The following is a 20,611-nucleotide window of genomic DNA, read 5'->3' as shown; positions in this document are numbered from 1 at the left end:
GAATAAGAAATTAATATAGAATAAGAAACTCTTTTATAAATACATTAACAGTAAGAGGAGGACAAAGGAGAATATCCACTCTTTGCTGGATGAGGCTGGGAATGTGACCACTGAGGATAAGGAAAAGGCGGAGGTTCTGAATGCCTTCTTTACGTCTGTCTTTAAAGGTCAGACCAGTTATCCTCAGGGTACTCCTCTCTCTGACCTGGTAGTCTCGGCTGGGGAGCACGCTAACCCCCCTGTGATTCTGGAAGAAACGGTCAGAGACTTACTACTCCAACTGGACTGCCACAAGTCCATGGGGCTGGATGAGATCCACCCAAGAGTGCTGAGGGAACTGGCGGTGGTGATAGTCAAGCCGCTTTCCATCATCTATCAGTGCTCCTTGTTGAGCTAAGGAGCTGGCTGGAGGGCCGGGCTCAGAGAGTGGTGGTGAATGGAGTTAAATCCAGCTGGCTACCAGTCAAAAGTGGTGTTCCCCAGGGGTCGGTGCTGGGGCCTGTCCTCTTCAATATCTTTATTGATGATCTGGATGAGGGCATTGAGTGCACCCTCAGTAAGTTCGCAGATGACACCAAATTGGCTGGGAGTGTGGATCTGCCTGGGGGTAGCGAGGCCCTACAGAGGGATCTGGACAGGCTGGAGAGCTGGGCTGAAGCCAATGGGATGAGGTTCAACAAGACCAAATGCCGAGTCCTGCACTTCGGCCACAACAACCCCAGGCAGCGCTATAGGCTTGGGGCGGAGTGGCTGGAGGACTGTGTGGAGGAAACGGACCGGGGGGTACCGATTGATGCTGGGCTGAGCATGAGCCGACAGTGTGCCCAGGTGGCCAAGAAGGCTAACGGCATCCTGGCTTGCATCAAAAACAGCGTTACTAGCAGGAACAGGGAGGTAATTGTCCCCCTGTACTCGGCACTGGTGAGGCCGCACCTCGAGTACTGTGTTCAGTTTTGGGCCCCTCACTGCAAGAAAGACATTGAGGCCCTGGAACGCGTTCAGAGGAGGGCTACGAAGCTGGTGAGGGGTCTGGAGCACAGGCCTTATGAGGAGCGGCTGAGGGAGCTGGGATTGTTCAGTCTGGAGAAGAGGAGGCTCAGGGGAGACCTTATAGCTCTCTATAACTTCCTGAAGGGAGGCTGTAGTGAGCTAGGGGTCGGCCTTTTCTCTCGTGTAGACAGTGATAGAACTAGAGGCAATGGTTTCAAGCTGCGCCAGGGGAGATTCAGGCTGGACATTAGGAAATATTACTTCTCGGAAAGGGTAGTCAGGCACTGGAATGCACTGCCCAGGAAGGTGGTGGAGTCACCGACCATGGGGGTGTTCAAGAAACGTTTGGATGTTGTGTTGAGGGATATGATTTAGCTGAGAAGTATTGGTGATGGTTGGACTGGATGATCTTTTAGGTCTTTTCCAATCTTGATAATAATTCTGTAATTCTGTGATTCTGTGAGAGTTGGGCTTTATTCCTGTCCCTCCTGTCCAGTATCCAGGAGTAGAAGGTTGCTGCCTGGAAGTTACTTCACTTGATACTTCATCTTGGCACTTCAGCCTTTTCACATCATCTGTTGCATGCAGTGTGTAGCTGTAACAATTAGTAGCATGTGTATGTAAATACATGTTTGTGCATTTTGACTATTTAGAGGTATATTTACTTAATGGAGCACACCTTTAAATAATGAAAATAGCTGTTTGTCTCTCTGAGTGCCCAGAACAGACTGCAGCTCTCTTCCCTTGCAGCCTCCCGAACAGTAGAGAAGTAAATCCAGTTTGCGCAGAGCCATACATCTGACTTTTAGTTGCTTCAATTCACCAACTTAACAACATTTCAGCATAACTTTTCTGTGCTGATTTCCTAATAATAACAAAACAAGCAAACAGAAGCAAAACAAAACACAAAAACCAAACCGAAAAGCTAAGGGAAAGGGGAAAAAAGAACAGCAGGTTTATATAGAAATGTATTGCTCCCACTAGTTTTCAGCTGGCAGGAACTCAGGATATTTAGATTCACAGCATACATTTCTGCAGTTTTAGCTACTATCTCAAACCTTGCAGAAATGTGATTCTTTATACGGACCAGCCATTTCTGAGTGCTGGGTTTGTCGCATAAGGACTTCAGCAGAGATATTTTACTAGAAGGGAAAAGAAGATAGAAAATTAGGAATTGTTGCATCTATTCTTGGTTTTGAAAGGCAATGTAGTTGTCAAACCGCAGACTGTCACTAAGGACAGATTTGTCTCACTTTTTCTGAAAGCCGACGTGACTAACTGAATTGAACTCTTATTTACAACCTGGCCACGTTTATTATCAACCAACATCATATTCAGTACAAACGACGCATGGCAGACTCGTGCATGCTCATGGTGGTTGGCGTAGAGAGGACTCGGTTAAATGAGGGAATGCTCATTGTAAATGCTCTGCAGGTAGCAATACAGGGCTAGCATTATACGTGTTGCCGTTAGAGGAATGAAATTCTGTAAGGCTATGAGACATTCTGGATGATGCTCAGAGGTTTTCACAGCAAGCCTCTAAAAAGCATTTGCGAAGGGCAGCTTTTCCTGAGTTTATTAATTTGGCCAAATATACATCTATTTCTCAAATGACAGCAAAAGGCAGCACTCTGTCTTAATTATTTTGTTCCAAATGGTAAGGTCTTCCCTCAAATCTAGCAGAATCAGAACTCTTAACAAGAACCATTAGTCATAGTTAAGTGTTGCCAGCTACCAATTTTTCTTCACTTTCATTCTCAGGAAAAAATGCAACTTTTCAGCTCACGCTCCCTAAAACAACTTCTTATGAGGCCAAGAATTAACCTGGAAAATTTTAATTATAAATTTTAAATTAGAACTGTTTAGTTATAAACAACTAAAACCTTATAAAGAAAAGCAACAGGAGTTACTGCTGTGCCATATAATTGAGCAATACAAAACAAATGTGATATTAACAGCTCCTGGCAACGTCTCTTCATTGTTAAATGCAGTATATATGGACATTATATTAATTTAAGATTGGCATGCTTGTACCTCAAGTCATTGTTAAGATCCTGTATGATTTTTCTGTGGTTACGTGGGTCCATTTTGGGAGCTGTCAAGCACGATGATTGCTTTTTCTGTTACAGACCTCTAGATCAAGTCCTCGTCATGTTAGAAGACGTGTAGCATCTCGTCTCGAGGAAACACAACCCATAGTGGAAGCTCACCACCTAAGTGAGCAGGAAACTTCTGTACGAAAAAGGAAAATCAAGAAAAGCAGCCGAGTTCAACCAGAATTTTATCAATCTGTTCAAGTTACCCCAACTCGAAAACCTGTAAGTATTCTACCTTCAGGGATAAATAGTGCTCAAAGTATATTATAGAGGCACGTAATATAATTCCAATTTTTTGGGCCAACTGTATTCTGTTCCTCAATTTAAAAACTTCCACAGTTCTCATGTTCAGTGAATCTAGATATAACTTTGTCAGACTGTATTTAATGTTGTTTTGTAATTCAAAAAAATCTGGTTCTGAAGAAGGGTTTTTTTAATTTTGATTTTTTTTTTTTTTTATATTCAGCCTATAGTCAATATTCAAATAAGGCATTTCACTTGATAGTTTTATAGTCATATTACTTAACAGATTTTTATAGCACACGTATCTGTTATTGAAATGCCTCACTCAGATTTATCAGAGATTCTATGTACTGAACAAAATTTACAGTAAATCTCATTACTAGATACAATTTCAGGTCTCTTCTGCTTCATACAGAATTTACAATCTTTCTGCTCAACACAACTTGTATAAAATCTTACTGTTTTTTGCTCCTCAGCTTGATCAACACAGTTCTTTTCTTTTAATATTGATAACCTATAGTCAGGAAACATGACAATTCATTGAAATGCACAGTTCCTAATGTAAACGCACGTGAATGTACATCCTGCAGACACAATGCATTTCTCTTTTTCATGAGAGCTCATTGCTTGGAGGCATTCGCTGACTAACCTATATGTGCCAACGTTAAGGGGCTTGAACTACTTCTATTAAGCCAGTATTATTAAAAAGGTAACCATTGAGCACACCCTAAAAAAGATTATCTCAAGGCTGCTCCAACCTAACTGAACCTTCCTAGATTTGTGTTAATTAAGCACCAAGAATTATCAGTAAGCTCTGAAGTCAGTCTGAGAAAGAGCATTGCCTAGGGGAAGTACATGGCCTGAGAGAGCAAGAAACTTGTGCAAAGAAAAGAAAGCCAGAGCTGCCAACAACTGCCAGAATTTTTACCTTTTAGCTGATAGATTGTTTTTCTGCTTTCACTTCAGTACTCCCCTCAATTTCGTCTGTTCTCTCATGCTTCTACTTATTTATTTTACTCTGCTGCTCTTCTGTGGTTTAATTTCATCTCATGGATTCATCTTCTGCTCTTCTTAAAAGATCCGCTCGTCCTTTCTTCTCAACCATCTCCCTTTCACTCCCATCCTATCTTGCTCTCTAGACTATTTTGTCTAACTCTGTTACTCTTACTAGGTCTCCAGCCTCTCACCAGGCTCTCCTCTGTTCATTACTTGTTTCTAGGCCGTTCCTCGCTTTGTTGTCCTTCCTTAATCTCTTCCATCATCTCCTCTACTATTTTCCATTCCGCTCCTGTGTTTTCAATTCCCTTTTTTGTTTGTTCTTAATTTTTTCCAGGGTAGGCCTATGCTGAGGGTAAGCCTGCTTGTAATTGCTGAGGCTATTACCCACTGCCAGTGATTACAAACATGGGAAAAAGAGCATCAGTGGTGCTGAATTAAAGAGCTAAAACTGTGGAAATAGTATAAGCAGAAAACAGGCTTTGAGGAATGGATTAATGAAGCTAGGAAAGCCCTGCTTTTCCCCAAAGTCAGTAACACATCAGAAACTTCAAGACGAACAAAGAAAGAAACCATTATCAGAACAGAAAATGTGCAGTGTTAGTATGTAACTTAAATTTTCTATCATTTCATGGATCTGTGCTGTCTGACAAGACCTACCACTGAAACAATAATAAATCCTAGATGTAGAGAAAATTTCTGTCAGTGCTGTCACCATTATGTCACTATCTTGAAATTGCTTTTGCAGTATATCTTTTACGCAACGTTACATAGTTCTTTTGATAGCCTTGATGAACTCACATTTCTACAAAAAAGAATAAATCATTATCTTTATTAGACTACAGTCCAGAAAACATAAGTCACCAATTTCATTTCTCATGGACATTGTAAGTTATTATGAATGTATTATTAATGCCATGGCGACAGGGTGAGTAAGGTTCATGCCATGACAAATCACTGCAGCGTTGTGAAGTTCCATGCAGTCACAATGTCGTCCATCCTGCAGTTTGTCCCAGCTTTGTTCCACTTAGTCTCAACGTCTCGAAGATGACACTTCTGGCCTTTATCTTTGTACAGTTTTACATGATTCAGTGCCAGACATGCTCCTGTTCGCCTGCATAATTTCTTTCCACTATTTTTTTCCTGTTATTCCTAGCTCTGCCCACTTGAACCACTTTAAATAAATCATCTGTTGTCTTGATGTTTATATACTATTGAAAAATTTGTAGGCAGCTATGGCCATATCCTGCTTAGTCATCACTTGAAAAAAATTATGTATGATGTCTGCTAACTAGAAGACATAATTTCTCCTCATAAAACAGTTGTCCTTCTGGTCATGTTTGTTGCTTTTTTCCTACCCATGCTTTTTTGTCCCTATTTTCTGACAAGAGAGAATGGTATTTCCAAAGTAACTATAAAACAGTCTTGCTCCAGGAAACTTTTGAGTAATCAGTCCTAAAATATGTTAGCCTGTTTTGTTGCTGTATTAAGATATATGCTGAAAGACTTTTCAGGTTTTTCATTAAAAGTTTTGTTGGATGTTTAGATGCTAGGCTTTCTTATTCCTGCTAATTCAGACTATTTTGTATTTGGTTGGTTTTGTGGTGTCTAAATCTTGTTTTGCAGTTTCCTAGCCATAGCTATAATTACCTGAATTTGCTTGGATTATTTGTCACTTCCTGCATAGCAATCTTGGATCTTTCCAGTATTGTCCCTGATCTTGTCAGAACTAAATTAGGTGTAATTGTGTGTATGGGAGTAATCCCACTGAAGACAATAATTGTTCCCATTGAAAAGCTACATGAGCAGATGTTTGCAGAAATAGAACATCAGTTTTCTCTGAATTTCTTTTTCTTTTTTACACCTTCCAGGTCATTAATGAAGATATTAACTACATTTCATCCTAATACTGATCCTTACCAGACAGAATTCATAGCCATTTTCACTTAATTTTATTCTTTTTACTGTAGTGCAACATTAACATTATGGTGTGTAGCTTACCCCTTTGATGGCATGTTGTTAAATTTTGTGCCCCACAGGTCACCCTCTCATTGGCAGTTGTATTATTTGTGCTGACATTCTCCATAGGTGATGGTTTTACATCAGCCTCACACTGAGGAGAGTACAGATACCTATTACTGAAGTGTGCTTTGAATTTTTGAACACAATGGAGAACTCTTCAGAAGAAACAGGACTGTGTTCTTTAAATTAGCACGACTTCATGCAAGTCAAAGGAGTGTTATGTATCGCTCCTTACAAGAATCGAGTAGCTGATTCTGTATGGATAGTTAAATTTTCTGAAGGTGTGGAAGGATGCTCAAAAAGTCTCTTGCTGTGAGCTTTCTGCAGTCTAGAGACACTTCTCCAGGGCCAATTTTACACTGCTAAAATCTTGGGGGTTTATTACAAGCATTTTGCAAATATTATCTGTATTTTAAATAGTGGTCTGCTCTGAAGCAAAAGTGTAAAACTCTGCAAATTATGAATAGGTTTTTTTCCTGTGCTGGCCTGGAACCAAAAAATGGTCTTGAGTTTGTGTAAACATATCTAGCTCCTGAGCTGTGGGGTCAGTTAGATGTACAGTTCTGCGAAATTCTGATTTCACCTGTATGTCTACGTACATGAGATCCTGTCAAAAGTGTCTTTCGACATCTCCATTGTTAAACAGTTTGAAGGGCTCCTAAAATGCCTGACTCATGAAACCACCAAGGATTATTTAAGATCATGAGATGTAGTACCAAAATTTGCACTTGCGTTTGTCATAACAGATCACTGTAAGATGTGCAGCACATGAGACTACAGAGATTGGGGCATAATGTATTGAGGTGAGTATCTACTGAATAATAAAAAAATATATATCTAAAGCAACCTACAAAGAATAAACTGATGACAAATAATGATTATTCAGGATAATCTCAGAAGGATTGCTGCTTCTAGGTATGCCTGAGTGTCTCCTACTGAACCTGTTTCTAATTTTATTTAGACTTCTATTTGCTAAAGCAATTTAGCTCCTCAGTGGTGGATGCAGTATTGCCACAAGTCACTACAAGGGAACAGAGAGAAAGGTCAGATGTCTGGGAGGACACGTGAAAAATCTACTGATGCAAGCAGCTTCATTTGGTTCTACTGAGACTACTCCCATGACTGAAGTGAAGCTTGCACTGTAAAGACTCTGACAATGCAAGCTTGAAAGCAAAATTAAGCAGTTTCTAATGTATGTAAAACCATGAGCTGTCCCATCCATGGTCTCATCCAGCTATCCTGGCTTTTGCTTTTATGCCTTTAAGCATTAAAACTTATGAGAAAAACAGTATTATAATTCTGTAAGAAAAAACACTTAGGAGGTTTTTTTAAACATCTGATACAAAATAATTTATAGAAGAAGTGTGAGTATGAGTTGACACTTAGCTTACTTGAGATGAAATTTTTCAAACGGATTAAGTTGTTCTACAGAGCTTTTTAGGAATTCTTTTTTAATATGTGTCATTAAATAGTTGCCACTTCGTTAACTTCCATTTGTTCTTACTCTGGTGTTATTTACTAGTGTTCCAATACCATTATGTACTTTATGTGATATTTGAATGATCCAATATAGATGATACACAAAAATAACTCATCACCCTGCACGAGACTTGGTTAATTCCAAGTATTCATGTATCCAATTTATATCTAATAATTCCAGTATTTAGTTTATAGATTGCATAAGTAGCTTCTTTCTTTTGGAGACATCTGCTTGTGTTGGGATTGTGTTTCCTGTGAATCATATTTAGAAGCAAATATGGCAGAACATCATCATGTCATCTTTCACCTTCAGCATTTTTATTAACATTGTATTGATATTCTCAAAATGTTATGACAAAGCTATGAGCTACCAGACTCTATGTGCACCCGTGTGTACACACACATGCACGCGTCCTCTATCAGGACAATGTGAGCACAACCACAATGAAGAAATGCAGGGAACATGTGAATGAATATAAGAAGGGAAACAAGGACTGCATTTTTTTGCTTTGAGACCTAAACAATATTGATGGAGACTTTGAGAAGCACCTGAGAGACTATTAGGTGATTGATTTGTAAAGTTTACTAAGTTTTACTAAGATTTAAGCATCTAGGCATCTTAAACATTTTTTAAAATACCTCAAGGAAACTATTTCATGTGTGCAAGATCTTTATAAGTAGGACTATAAATGCTAAATCCAGTAATCTTTGAAATAAAGAGAAAGCCTTCAGTGGCCATTAGGTTGACTTCAAAGGTACCTCTTCTCTTTCCAAACATATACATGGCTACCAAGAGACTGTTTACATCTCTTTCTTGGATTGCTGTGTTTTATTGCTTTTCTGATAGCAAATAACTCCTCAGGATAAACTCTTTATAAGCAGTTTTGCACAAAGAGTTCATTTTCCCTGCTGTTCTGCTAGCTTCTGTGATCTCCTCCCTTGCTGCCTGCTCCTGATTTCCTCTTGGCTACTTTTCCCTCTCCACTCTGCAGCTCATCTATTGCATAGTAGCAATTGCCCATTTCTTCCACTCTTTTTGTCCAGCTCCCTGGCAGTTCAGATTTTTGAGGGGATTTCTTAAAGGTGTATTGCCATGACTTTCACTAGGCCAGGGACATGATATCTTTACGGCTTTAAAACTACTTTTTGTTAAAACACAGTGGTATCATGTTAAGAATTAGATCTGAAATTTAAAATTATTGCTGAGTAGTTTTTCTAGTGATTTTTTTTTTTCCTATGGATGAGTTATTAGAGCTGTTAGGCATACTGCAAAAGAAACAGTTAATTGCAATACTGCTAATAACTATTGATGACACATATATGGAAAAATACATAGAAATAAGCATAGCGTAACAGTACAAATCCACATTTAGAGCACTTTAACTGACTTTTCATTGCTAGCTCTTATTTGGAAAGTTAAGGTCATTTAAATTAATTGTCCCTGTAGCATGATCATGCTTTGAGTGTATTTACCTAGATTTATGCTTGTGTGATTGCAAATAGCATCAAATCTATGTTATGTTTCTATACACAGTTTCAAATAATCTTACATCTGTGGGCAAAGCCCTCTAACATAACAGGTTTTGTCTTGATAGTTAAGTAGATTCCATACAATTTTAATTTTGTGTCAATTTTCATTATCAGGGCAAATGCCTATTTACTGAAAACAGGATGAGAGCTTAAACCAGCCTGGCTCTGTTTGATCTAAAGAGGGTCAAAGTGCACCATCAGCGTGAAGTTAAGGCAGCAATCTTTGTTGTAGGATGTGATTTTGACTTCTATTCTCTTTTACAAGCTCAGAAAAAAAGAAAGCACCATAGCTTGTCTTGAGGGGAAAAAAAAGCAGGCAGCACAGCCAATTGCACTCTTTTTGATGTAAAAATAGTGCTTACTATCAAACAAACACCTTTGACATCACTTGCCAGTATGGTGGTCTGCCATTTCTAAACTAGGGATTATGTTTCTGTCCAGATTGCAATAGCGTCATGATAAACCTGATTTTGCATCATATTGGTCCTTAGAGCTGAAGCTAACTTGCTACTAAATTAGAAATGAATGAGAGAAAACATTTTTCAACTGTTGTATCAAAGGAATAGAGCTGTAAAACTCTGGCTTGAAAAAGTCTAATACTTCTTTTTTTTTGTCACTGTTATTTTGCTATGCTTTGCATCAACTGGGATTTTGTGTTCATTGATAAAATTATACTACATGTATGCAGCATAACCTCACTGAGAAATTAAATTTTTAAATGTTCAGAATTTTTCTTTTTTAAAATCCCATTGTCTTTCCTTGAGAGGCAGTAATATAAACCCAAGCTGATAAAATGTGCTGGTGGTTCTAATTGCATGAAAAAACATTTCATGTAAGTAATCATAAATAGTAAATTTTGTAGAGTAGCTGCAGGCAGGTTAAAAAAAATGTTAATCAGCTCTGATTTTGTTACGATGTTGTTTGCACAACTTGAAATGACCAGTAATTGTCTCATAGATGTGTAGTAATTATAGAGTCTAAACGCAGATGTTTCCTTTTCCTCTGCTGCCACAGGAGTCACTCTCCAGAGCTGTATTGTGTAACATCCTACTGTGGCACATAAACTACATCTTTATATAGCAAGAGACTCCCTTATCCATTTGTAGTTATATATAACATTGCACATGGGGTATTATGTTAAAAGAATAGCTTGGCAAAGGCAAGTATTCAAACGTTAGAAAATGCTGGAATTAAGGTTACACGTGCAGCTTTAATTCAGTCAATTCTGCATCTGCTGTGTCATACAGCCTTCAGCTGTATGATGGCGTACTGTTTTTTTCACAGGATGCACTCTATCTTCATCGTAGGATGGAAGTGCTCTTAGAATGACTCTTATGTGTAGGAGTTCTGCTGCAGAAGTTGTAAAGTGTGTAAATGAATAAAACAGGAGATAGCAGGAAGAGAGAGGATCTCTTATTTCTTGAAAAAGTAGTGAGCGCTGCTTTGGAGATTGAAGGGTGGGCACAAGGTCACTGTGAATGTGTTGAACAACTGGCTTAAAATATTTTTTTGTCTTCCATTTTCTAAGTGTCTGACTCAAAGCATGTAGTTAGGTTTATAAATGTTTTCATGCTGCCATTCACCACTGAACTCTGTGTGTGCTGTGGTCCGAGTATTACTGATATGCAATTCTAATAACTCTTACAAATCAGATCCTTGGCATCTCAAATTGACCTCCTGGTTTCAGTTTGCATCCTGTGTAATTGGAAAGATTATTAGTATTCTTTAAGTAGTCAGATACTACTGTGCCACAAAACAGTAGTCTACGAAATAATAATCTCTTTACACTATAGACAGCATCAAACAAGTTAAGTTCTGGTGCTGCCCATTGAATAGAGGATGACAAAACAAAATATTGAACAACTGCTTATGGAGTGAATGTCACCATCCTCTGCACTAAATAAGAGCAAGACACTGGGAATGTAGTAGTATATGATCACGTCATGATGACTGCATCATGATGTACAAATAAACAGGCTGAACTAAGGGTCTATGGTGAACTTTGAATCTGGGATTCAGTAACATTTAGTGCTTGGCTTTGCAACATTAAGAAAAGCATTTTAACAAGAACTTTGTGTTTAACTTCCTCCTGTTGTTAAAAAAGTAAACTTCAAAGCTCCGTTGTGTGGCTCATCAGCAGGTTTTGACACTTGAACTACACCACAGAAAATTATACTACTGGATTTCAGAGAGAGACTGACGATATTTCAGGTCCTCCATATGAATCAGCAACACAGGGGAAAAGGTGTTGTTTTTTTTTTTTTCTAGAGGAACTCTCAGTATTTGCTAATGGCTGGAGCTGGGGTGAAATTTGTTTCCTACCAGGCTCCGTAGGGAGATGTGGTCTTTCTTCCCAAGCGTGGCTCCTTCTGCCCTGTCTCCTCCAGCCTGCTCCTGACCTGCCTCTGCCTCACCGCTGGCTCCTTCACTGCTTTGCTCACCTCAGCCCTTCTCCTCTCACTTTGCCAGTCCTTGTATCACCTCTGCGTTACACCCCTTGCACAGCCCTTCCCAGGCTCACCTGGTCAGTCACCTCATTGTTCTGAGGCACTTGTTCAACCAGTCTCTCTGATTTCTGTGTCTCCCCGTGGCCCCTGGTTGCATATTCCGTGCGTACCTTCCTTGGCTCTTGCATCTCTTCTTGGAGACCTTCTTGTGACGCACAGTTCCTATCCTCCTCGTTCATCAGAGTACTTTGTTCATTAAAGCCTTTTGCTGAGGCAATACCAGTTTCACGTCACATCTTTAGCTCTCCCCTGATCTGCTCTCTTCAGCATTGATAGTAACTAATCCCAGCTGTTACCTTGCAGGTCTGTTTCTCCTCTAGTCTTATATCCACGGAGTCTGCTGCTCCCTTGAAAGCTTTTCAGCTGCAGCTCCCAGACTCAGCCAGTCTCTGTTTGTTCCTCAGGCTGTCAGTCCCAGTGTATTTCTCCAGCCCTTTCCTCCAGTGCACCGGTTCCGGTGTTTGTCCTCTCTACATTCAGAATGTACAGCTTCTTCCTCTTGCCAGCTAAACGAGTCACGGAGAGCATAAAAGAAATGGTCTCCTGCCTGTCAGGTCTGGTGCCTGCCTTTCCCTGCTCTCCATGCCTCTTGCCATCAGCCAGCGACCACAGCAGGTAACTATTAGACGGAAAGATTAGTTTTGCCTCTGTATCTCCAAGCTGGAACGATCCTGCTCAACTCCTCGGCAGGGATGGTGGGTGTCCCAAGAGTGGAGGTAAGAGCTGCAAGGGTGGAATTTGCTTGGTCAGTCTGTGATAGTGGGGTATTGCTCCAGCAGCTGTAAGACCCCTGAGAGTCTTGAGAGGCTTTGTTTAGTGGGTGCCAATCTGAAGACATTTTAATTGATATATGGAAGATATTTTAGTTGATAAATTAAAACATGGCCTTTAAAAAAAAAAATCTAGTAAAATCACATTGGTAGTCACCTGGGCCTTAGGAATAGTTATACTATTTAACTTTGCAAAGAAGGACTTACTAAGAGATGAGGAGGGATTAAAAGAAGTTGACTTGCTCAGCAAAAAAAAAAAAAAAAAGGCTGAGAGGAGGTACAATGCAGGCTATGAACAGACCAGGGAAGCAAAAAAGATATTTAAGGAAATGAACACTGCTGTCACAAAAACCCAGAAGACCAGGAATAAGTTTCAGGTGGCAACTAGAGGAAGATTGCTTGTAATCAAGAGAGCAGTACATTGTGGAGCAGCTTTCTTGTCAGAGCAGTGAGATCAAACCCAAACTTTAAAAGCTTTACTTTATACTCCCAGATACCAGGGATAGCAGATGATATTTATATCTCAAAAACTTATCACTCTGACAAACGTAGACAGATTTTTAACAAAGATGGCAAAAAGCTTATGTCTAGCTTAAAGGATATTTATATTTGAAGTATTCCTCCCAAAGCCTAGAATCTTCTAAAAAAAAAAAAAAAAACCAACAAACAAACCTGGAACAATTTTTTTAATGTTGACAAATAACTACCGGATATTTTCATAAGCTTGCTCTCAGGCTTCTCAGTCAGCCTTTGACTAAAAATTTTCAAGAAAATTCAACCTTGGGCAGGGAATATTTTCAACCAAACATAAGATAAGGCACCTTAAAATGCATTTTATAAAAGAAAATAATCTGATGACTTAATAATTAAGAGTACTACTAGTGTTGCATAATTATAAGAACCTGTATTTTCAAATACTTAAATGTTGGTTGATTGCTGGATCAAGTCTTTAAGCTGTTTTAAAGCATGGGATTGAAACAGTTTGAAAAGAACAAATGAGTAAGGAGGGTAACTTACCAGTCAGGAATGTTAAGAGTTGTTACTAAAAGCAGAATATCAATACCACTGGTTTAGATTTTCATTATGTCATTTAAAAAAAATCTGCTAAGTCTTCCTTTTATTTTTTTTTTCTTGAAAACAATCTGCGCCCATCAGAGATTCAAAAGCTACTTAGAACTTTAATTTACTCTTTGCTGTGCAGAGTGTCTTCATACTCTGATAAACCTTTTATGGCAGGAGTAATTTGGTTTGCTATTGAAACATATATATATATATATAATATAAAACAATACATTACAATCTACAATGAAAAGTTTAGAAAGCTAAGGAAAGTATTTGAAGCTAGATGATTTCTTATTCCAGACTCTTCTTCTGCTATATGTTTGGTCTTGTGGGCGTAGCAAGCAGATAAAACTCTGTGTGCCTTCCTCAAACCGTAGCTGTTCTGTCACATTATTCTTTTTTGTGTCGGGCAGACTAGGGGGATCTGAATGGATGCAAAAGAGCTGCAATTAAAAATTAATCCAAAATTTTTTTTTAGATAATGGGAAGGAGTTGTTTTTTGGTTTTTTTTTTTTTGCAACAGTTACATACAGTAGTCTTCTATGGGATATGCATTTCTCTTTTGAGACCATGAAATCCTGACATTTTATTTATTGGTATCTATGAAGCATTAATTTGGAAACAAGATAATAATAATTATAATGGAAGTAGCACTTATATCTTGCTGATGGTTTTGGCATAAAACTCAACTAAAATACCTATTCCACATGCTGTAGCTTCCCAGATACTCAGACCTCAAAATATTATCTTCCCATCTCCAATACCTTCAGTACCTTTCTGTCAGCTTCTATAATGTAGGTAAGCTATTTCAAGATTAAATCCTGCAATTCATATTGAAAGACTAAATAGAGGAAATAGGTGAGGAATAAAGGAATGAATTAAATATTTTATATATCACACTTGCAATATTGGTTTTCAAGAGAACTGACGGCTTTGGCACAATGTGGCTAGTTTAAGCTGAATGTTATTTGGCCCCACTTATATACAGGTCTTGTGGTGGTGACAATGAATGAAGCATGCCCTGCTTTTCAATGTATTCATTTGAAAAAGAAAAGATTCCATCCCCTTTTGAAAGCCTATGAAAGCATCAGAATTTTCTTATATAAATACAATCGCAGGCTCAAAATGCATGTGATAGAATAAACACAGAATCCTTATTTCTGTCTTTCTCCTTTAGAAAGAAAGAATGGGAATTCTCTCTAGCAAGCAATAATTCCTCTTGATGTTTGAAAAGCCTACCTGTCCACAAGGATAGTTTAACATAGAGTCAGACGCTTGATGCTCAGGAGTTTCAGATTTAGTGTCTTTGTCTTCCAGCTTTCTGCTTATTGCTTTATAACATTAAATACAAACCCAGAAACTGTAGTTATGTTTGCATACCCTGGTGACGTAGGCACCTTCAAGTATGGACGTTCTCTTAAATGACTGGCACAGAATCAGAAAAATTTTCATTTAATACAGCTGTGCCTCCACTGGTGGACTTTTTTTTTTTTTTTTAAGCTTAGCATAGTTGGTTTTACATTGTTCTTGATTGTACTTTCATTTGTGTATCTATTTTGAATTTTGAAAATTTCTGACCATATCCAGTCCCAAGGGACTCACATAGCCTGATTACATACATTGGATGTTTTGTAGTCTGCATTGCATTATCATCTAATCAGGTTAAAGTGGTAAAGATTTACTAATGGGAACATTCAGTTGCCCTAGATTTTGTTTTAAACTTATTCAGTTATTTTACTTTAAAAGTTGATCCACTTTAACCACTTTAATATCATTCAATCTGGGATGTTAAAGGACAAAAATAGCCTGTTACATTCAACTGGTATTCTAAAGTAGGAGGAATTTTGTTGAAATACACTCAGTAAAACCATGATTCAAACACTTAATTTCTGTTCATATTTATCCATTGCTCACAGTAAACATGATGAAAGAAATGAAAATGTATTCCAGGAGTTCTGAGACAAATAACTTAGAACTAAACTGAAAATTAAATTTCAGTCAGTGTTGACCTGTACTTCCCAATAGCTTCCAGAAACCAGTGTGAAAGGACTCTCTGCAGTGGAAAGTCTTCTCAAAGATACGATGTGAAAGTACAAGATATTTGATTAGAATTCAGTTGGCCACCACTATCTCTGATGTGTCATAAAGTTGGGGAATTTTTGCAATATGACGATAATTCGGTATCAGCCTCTTGGCAGCTTTTGCCAGCTGGATTGCCTGACCGAGTTTAAAACCTGACCTCTGCTAATGCTTCCGCCTCGGGGAATGACAGTGCAAAACCCACTGGTGTTCTTGAGGGTATCAGATCCTATTTAGGGGTGGCTTATCTGATATATGGTGATGTGCATTATCCTTACACCGTATTCCAGCTACACTGTCTTCTGCAATGCTTCACCTGTGACAGTCCGTCCTTCTTTCCCTCCTCAAAGGAAATCATGCCTTGGTACTTGGCCAAATCCCTCTTACAAGAAGTACACTAAATACTTCTTTGAAATTATCCCCATTACTGGAAACCAGCTTGCTTTTATGGCAAAGTAGTAAGCCTGACTCTCAGCTGGCTGCTGCAAATCACCTGATTACAGAGAAAACCCTAGACACTGGCAGAAATGAGTTTTCCTCTCCTAAATGCTTGTCCTGAGCACTTTGCCTCCCAAGACAGAGCGGCGAGGACTCTGTATGCAGTCTGCACCCCCCTGTGGTACTGACAGTGAAACGATGCATTAAGTTTAATCCTGTACTTTGAATGCAGACAAAACTCCGCTTAGATTTGCTTATGTATGACCAACAGGCTTCAATGCACAAGCTGTTATATGCATCACTGCTATGCAAATTCAACAGTTCCCCCGATCGACAACAGAGGCTACAGATAAGTCTTTAGGCTAATGAGCAGAAGGAATGCATAATCGGAGGCACAGAATAAGCAGCTATAGCATCTGGGCTGTGACCTTATGGGCCTTCAAACTAAGAAGGGTCAAGCCCTGACCCTCGCTAAGTCCCAGAGCAGGCTAAGTAAGGATGTGTCTGATCACTGTTTTTGTGGATATAAAAGACACTTCACTCAAGTAACCCAAAAAAGTGGTGTGTATTATTAACAGTTACGTTTTTCACTTACATACAGCAACGTGCTTTATAGAAAAAGAACAGAAGTGCCTTATATATTTTGATTTTAACAGAATATAACTAATTCGTTTCCACATGCTGTTCTAATTGGCCAGGAACCCTTTTCAGGATGGTACAGATGTTCTGCATTATTTTGTATTTTTTAGACCAGTTAATATGTTGCTGGGATCACGGAAAGCTTATTTGAGACTTACAGCTATGGCATGGAAAACATGTTGGCTAGAAACAAACAATCCAATGGGATGAGTAGCAAGCACGTTGTGAACAGTGGCTGCTCAAAAAGAAAACAATTACAGACTTCTTATCAAAGCTATTAATTTACTCAAGCAAAGCAAAGCAGTTGTTCAGTTCATTATAAACGTCTCTGGAATAGCAAAGTTGAGATTCTTAAAAATACTTCTGTGCTCAATAGCTCTGTGTACACATTGCTCAGAAGTATCTCCACATTGAATAGAAAAGGAGACTGTAATTAAGTTAGAAGTTGATATTTCTTAGATGCGAGTTTGCCAGATTTTGCTGTTATGAAAAATTCCTTTACAAGCTTCCAACCTTGTTCTGAAAATGAGATAATATGATTCCTAAAGAGTTGGTAAGCTAAAGTGGGTTTTGTTCATTCATTTTGTTAATGCATGTATGATGTAAGATAGAAGGACAACTTAAAAGAGGACAGGTAGTTGTCATACACACAGATGCCAAAGACTGCTCTACCATTGCCTGTTCAATTTGATTTCTTAAACATATGAGAGTGAGGTCTTCTCACATAGCTTCTCTTTCAGTACTGTTGTACAGCTGACCAGGAGGACAGTCTCCTTTGTGTTAAAAATGACATCTCCATAGAGAGTAGGGAGAATATGTTCAGTGGCGTATATGGAACGATCACTCAACAGTGCTTTCTGTTTTGAAGGGTAGGAGGAACTGTAGAAGGAGTTGTTGTCAAGAAAAATAAGAATGGGCTATTCAGGCCTCTTTTGAGAAAAGGAAATCCTACTGGATAAAAAGTATGGCATACTTTAAAAGATAAATCTGAGAGCTGAGAGATCTTTTATTTAAACTTCCAACAACAACTGCTATTGTACTTTGTCCTTGCATGTTCCAAGCTGCTACCTAAATATTAACAAAATATCGCTATAGCACCCTCAGAACACTGTGTCTGGGCTCTTTCTAATTTTCACATTACAAACTGAAATGAAGAAGGTGAAGAAATTGCAAGGTAAAATCCGTCTCTGTGGGTCTGTATGATCCAAAGATACTGAGGGTTGCTGAGCAGCCAACAGAAGATACAGGCGTGAAGCAAGATGCTCGGAGCTGGGATTAAAGGGAACACTTTCTCTTTTACGGCAAAATCTGGAGCTGAGGACAGGCTACAAGAAGCCTAATCTCTGACTAAGCACATCAGGGGCCCTCTTAGCCCCACCTGATACAGCAAAGTGCCCTCTATACCCTGCATCAAGCTGTGTGCTTCCAACTCCCATCAGGAAGACACTTGCCTGTCACCATCCTGCCTTATGAGATCCTACAGAGAGTTTCAGCTTCTTATATAAACTAGCAGCAAAATATTCCCAGCACTAGAACTAATTACGAAGGCAATCAGAGCTGGGAAGCTGGAATCAGACATTTCATCTTTCTGTTTTTCTGCACTTACCTCTTGCTTTCTCCACATCACAATACAGTGACAAGAATCCAGTTAATTGGTTTGATGTATTCATTCCCTCCCTCTCCCTGCTTTCAAACTTCATCATGAAGTACTGTAGAAGGAGAAAAGAGGATTGGGATAGAAGTGAAGGAGGTCAGGAAGAGCAACCACTAAGAAGAGATCCCCTCTTATTTAGCCGATTATTTAACTGTATACTATTGGCAGTTCTATGCACAGCAAAAACATCATGTTGTGACAGTAACAACATCATGTTGTTACTCAGGGTTATGGAGGTTTTGAGTTTTAAAATGGGTAAAATACCCACCAATGTAATAATGATTCACTTGTTCACCCCATGAGAACTGAGAGTAAATAGGTTCAGACAGCAACAATAAATTTCATCAGATCTCAGCCATGGTACAAATTTCTTCTATAAGTAAAGCTACATTTTAAGATCCCCCTCAAAAAAAAAAAAAAGACTTCAAGACAAGCCTAAAATAGTAGCTGGTGTAGTATCAACAAACCCGAATTTAGATAGGCTGAATGAGGGCTGTCTCTGCATAACAAATATACTATGCCTCTCCAAGCTGAGGATAGCATATCTCTAAAAACCAACACCATACCTGGACCAGCATCTGGTTACACTTTTGAAAGACTGTCTCAGCAGACTGTCACAAATAAAACCCATCGTTTTCTACTCAGGTGCCCTGGAGAAACCACAAGTTCTCCAGTCAGAAAGCGCAGAGGAATAGCACCTTGCCTGCCATTGCGTCCTGATAACCTGCATAAAATGTTGCATCCTAAATTCTCAACACGGTGTTGAAATGTTGTCGTTCAGATATCTCCGTTTCCCACTCCACCCTAAACAGGGAAGCCAGAAATGGCAGCAGCCCTCTCCCCGCACTGCTATCAGCGTTTCTTGACTTTTCTGGAAGCACTCTGTTTTTGGGAAACTCGAACCTGCGTTTCAAATCAGCTGTCTGTTTGCCGAAGCCCCCGGGGCAAAGCGTGACGGAACGGCGGCGGCCGTGCCCGCTACCCAAAGGGGCTGCTCTGAGAAATCGCATCCCTCCCGCCCCCGTTCTCGGGCGGGAGGCGTGGGCCCGGTGGGGCGGTGACACAGCGCCCACTGCCACGCGTGGGGCCTGCCCAGAGGCAGAGGTACACGGACGCTTCCACCAGCAGCTCGGCGATGGCAAATCTGTCCCTTCCCCGGGCGGGGGAGCCAAACGCTATCGATTTGTAGCCCGGAAGGTTTTTTTTTTTCCTCTTTTTTTTTCGGTTGTTGTTGCTGCTGCTGGTTTATTGTTGGGAAGGGGGAGGCTCATTCGCGAGCCGGCTGCCGAGCCGCGGGCCGCGGCTTTCCCCAAACATCCTCCCAAATGCATTCCCGCTAAGGACCGGCTGGTTTTTTGGAGGATCGCCCTCGGCGCTCCGCACACGGGCCCCTCTTCCCCCCCCCTCCTCCGCCTTAAATTCACGGCAATGGTGAGCGGCATCCCTCTCCCCCACCCTCCTTTTCCCCCCCGAGATGCTTTTCCATGCCACGCGGGGCGGGCACCGGAGGCCCCCGCGCCCCGAGCCGCTCCCCACGCACCCTGTCTCCCCGTTGCAGAGCTCCAGCAACGCGTCCTACCGATGCTCCATGTCGTCCTCCGCCGATTTCTCCGACGAGGAGGATTTGAGCCAGCGTTCGGGGACGGTGTCGCCGGCGCCGGGAGACACGCTGCCCTGGAATCTGCCCAAACACGAGCGGTCCAAGCGGAAGACCCACGGCGGCTCCGTGCTGGACCCCGCCGAGAGGGCCGTGCTGCGCATTGCCGGTAAGGCGCGGGGGGGGAATATGGGGGGGGGGGGGGAGGTGGGGAAGGGGACACCCCCGTCCCTCGGTGGTCCGAGCGCGGCCCCTCTGGGTGGTGACAAAGCCCCTTGGGCCGCGTTTTCCGGCGGGGCGGCTTTGCTGCGTGGGATGGGAGCTGGCCGAAACACGCGCAGGTGCGCCCATTCAACTTTCACGCCAAGGCGCATTGACGGCGCGGGAGGCTGCCGCAGCGGCGATGGCCGTTTTGGCCCGGGAGGCCGCGGGACCCCCCTCCCCTGGGCCGCAGCATGGGGAGAAGCCGCGGGGTGCTGGGGGTAGGGCGAGGCGCCGGTCTTTGTCCG

At 40.6% G+C, this 20,611-nt stretch overlaps 1 protein-coding gene and 1 long non-coding RNA gene across 4 annotated transcripts in view; one reads left to right on the top strand and one right to left on the bottom strand.

The window, feature by feature from the left end:
- DST (dystonin) overlaps nt 1-20,611 on the top strand; it is a 310,564-nt gene that overhangs the window by 15,391 nt on the left and 274,562 nt on the right. For both annotated transcript variants that reach the window (XM_086743267.1, XM_086743270.1), the window contains exons 3-4: nt 3,120-3,308; nt 20,064-20,271. In XM_086743267.1, the coding sequence (XP_086599393.1) occupies nt 3,120-3,308; nt 20,064-20,271 (397 nt within the window). The remainder of the gene's footprint in view (nt 1-3,119; nt 3,309-20,063; nt 20,272-20,611) is intronic.
- LOC147601205 (uncharacterized) lies at nt 1,770-20,218 on the bottom strand. Of its 2 annotated transcripts, none has more exons than XR_015257970.1 (4): nt 20,085-20,218; nt 18,458-18,560; nt 3,025-3,222; nt 1,770-2,132 (listed from the first exon to the last, which is right to left on the bottom strand). It is a non-coding gene; the product is annotated as an uncharacterized LOC147601205 (long non-coding RNA). The 2 variants fall into 2 exon arrangements; XR_015257971.1 differs by having other exon boundaries at nt 20,046-20,166.

The sequence above is a fragment of the Chlamydotis macqueenii genome, chromosome 3 (assembly GCF_036417535.1).
Source record: "Chlamydotis macqueenii isolate bChlMac1 chromosome 3, bChlMac1.mat, whole genome shotgun sequence".
Classification (NCBI taxonomy): Eukaryota; Metazoa; Chordata; class Aves; order Otidiformes; family Otididae; genus Chlamydotis; species Chlamydotis macqueenii.
Note: the sequence above shows the minus strand (reverse complement) of the source record. Positions and strands in the feature narration are given on the sequence as shown.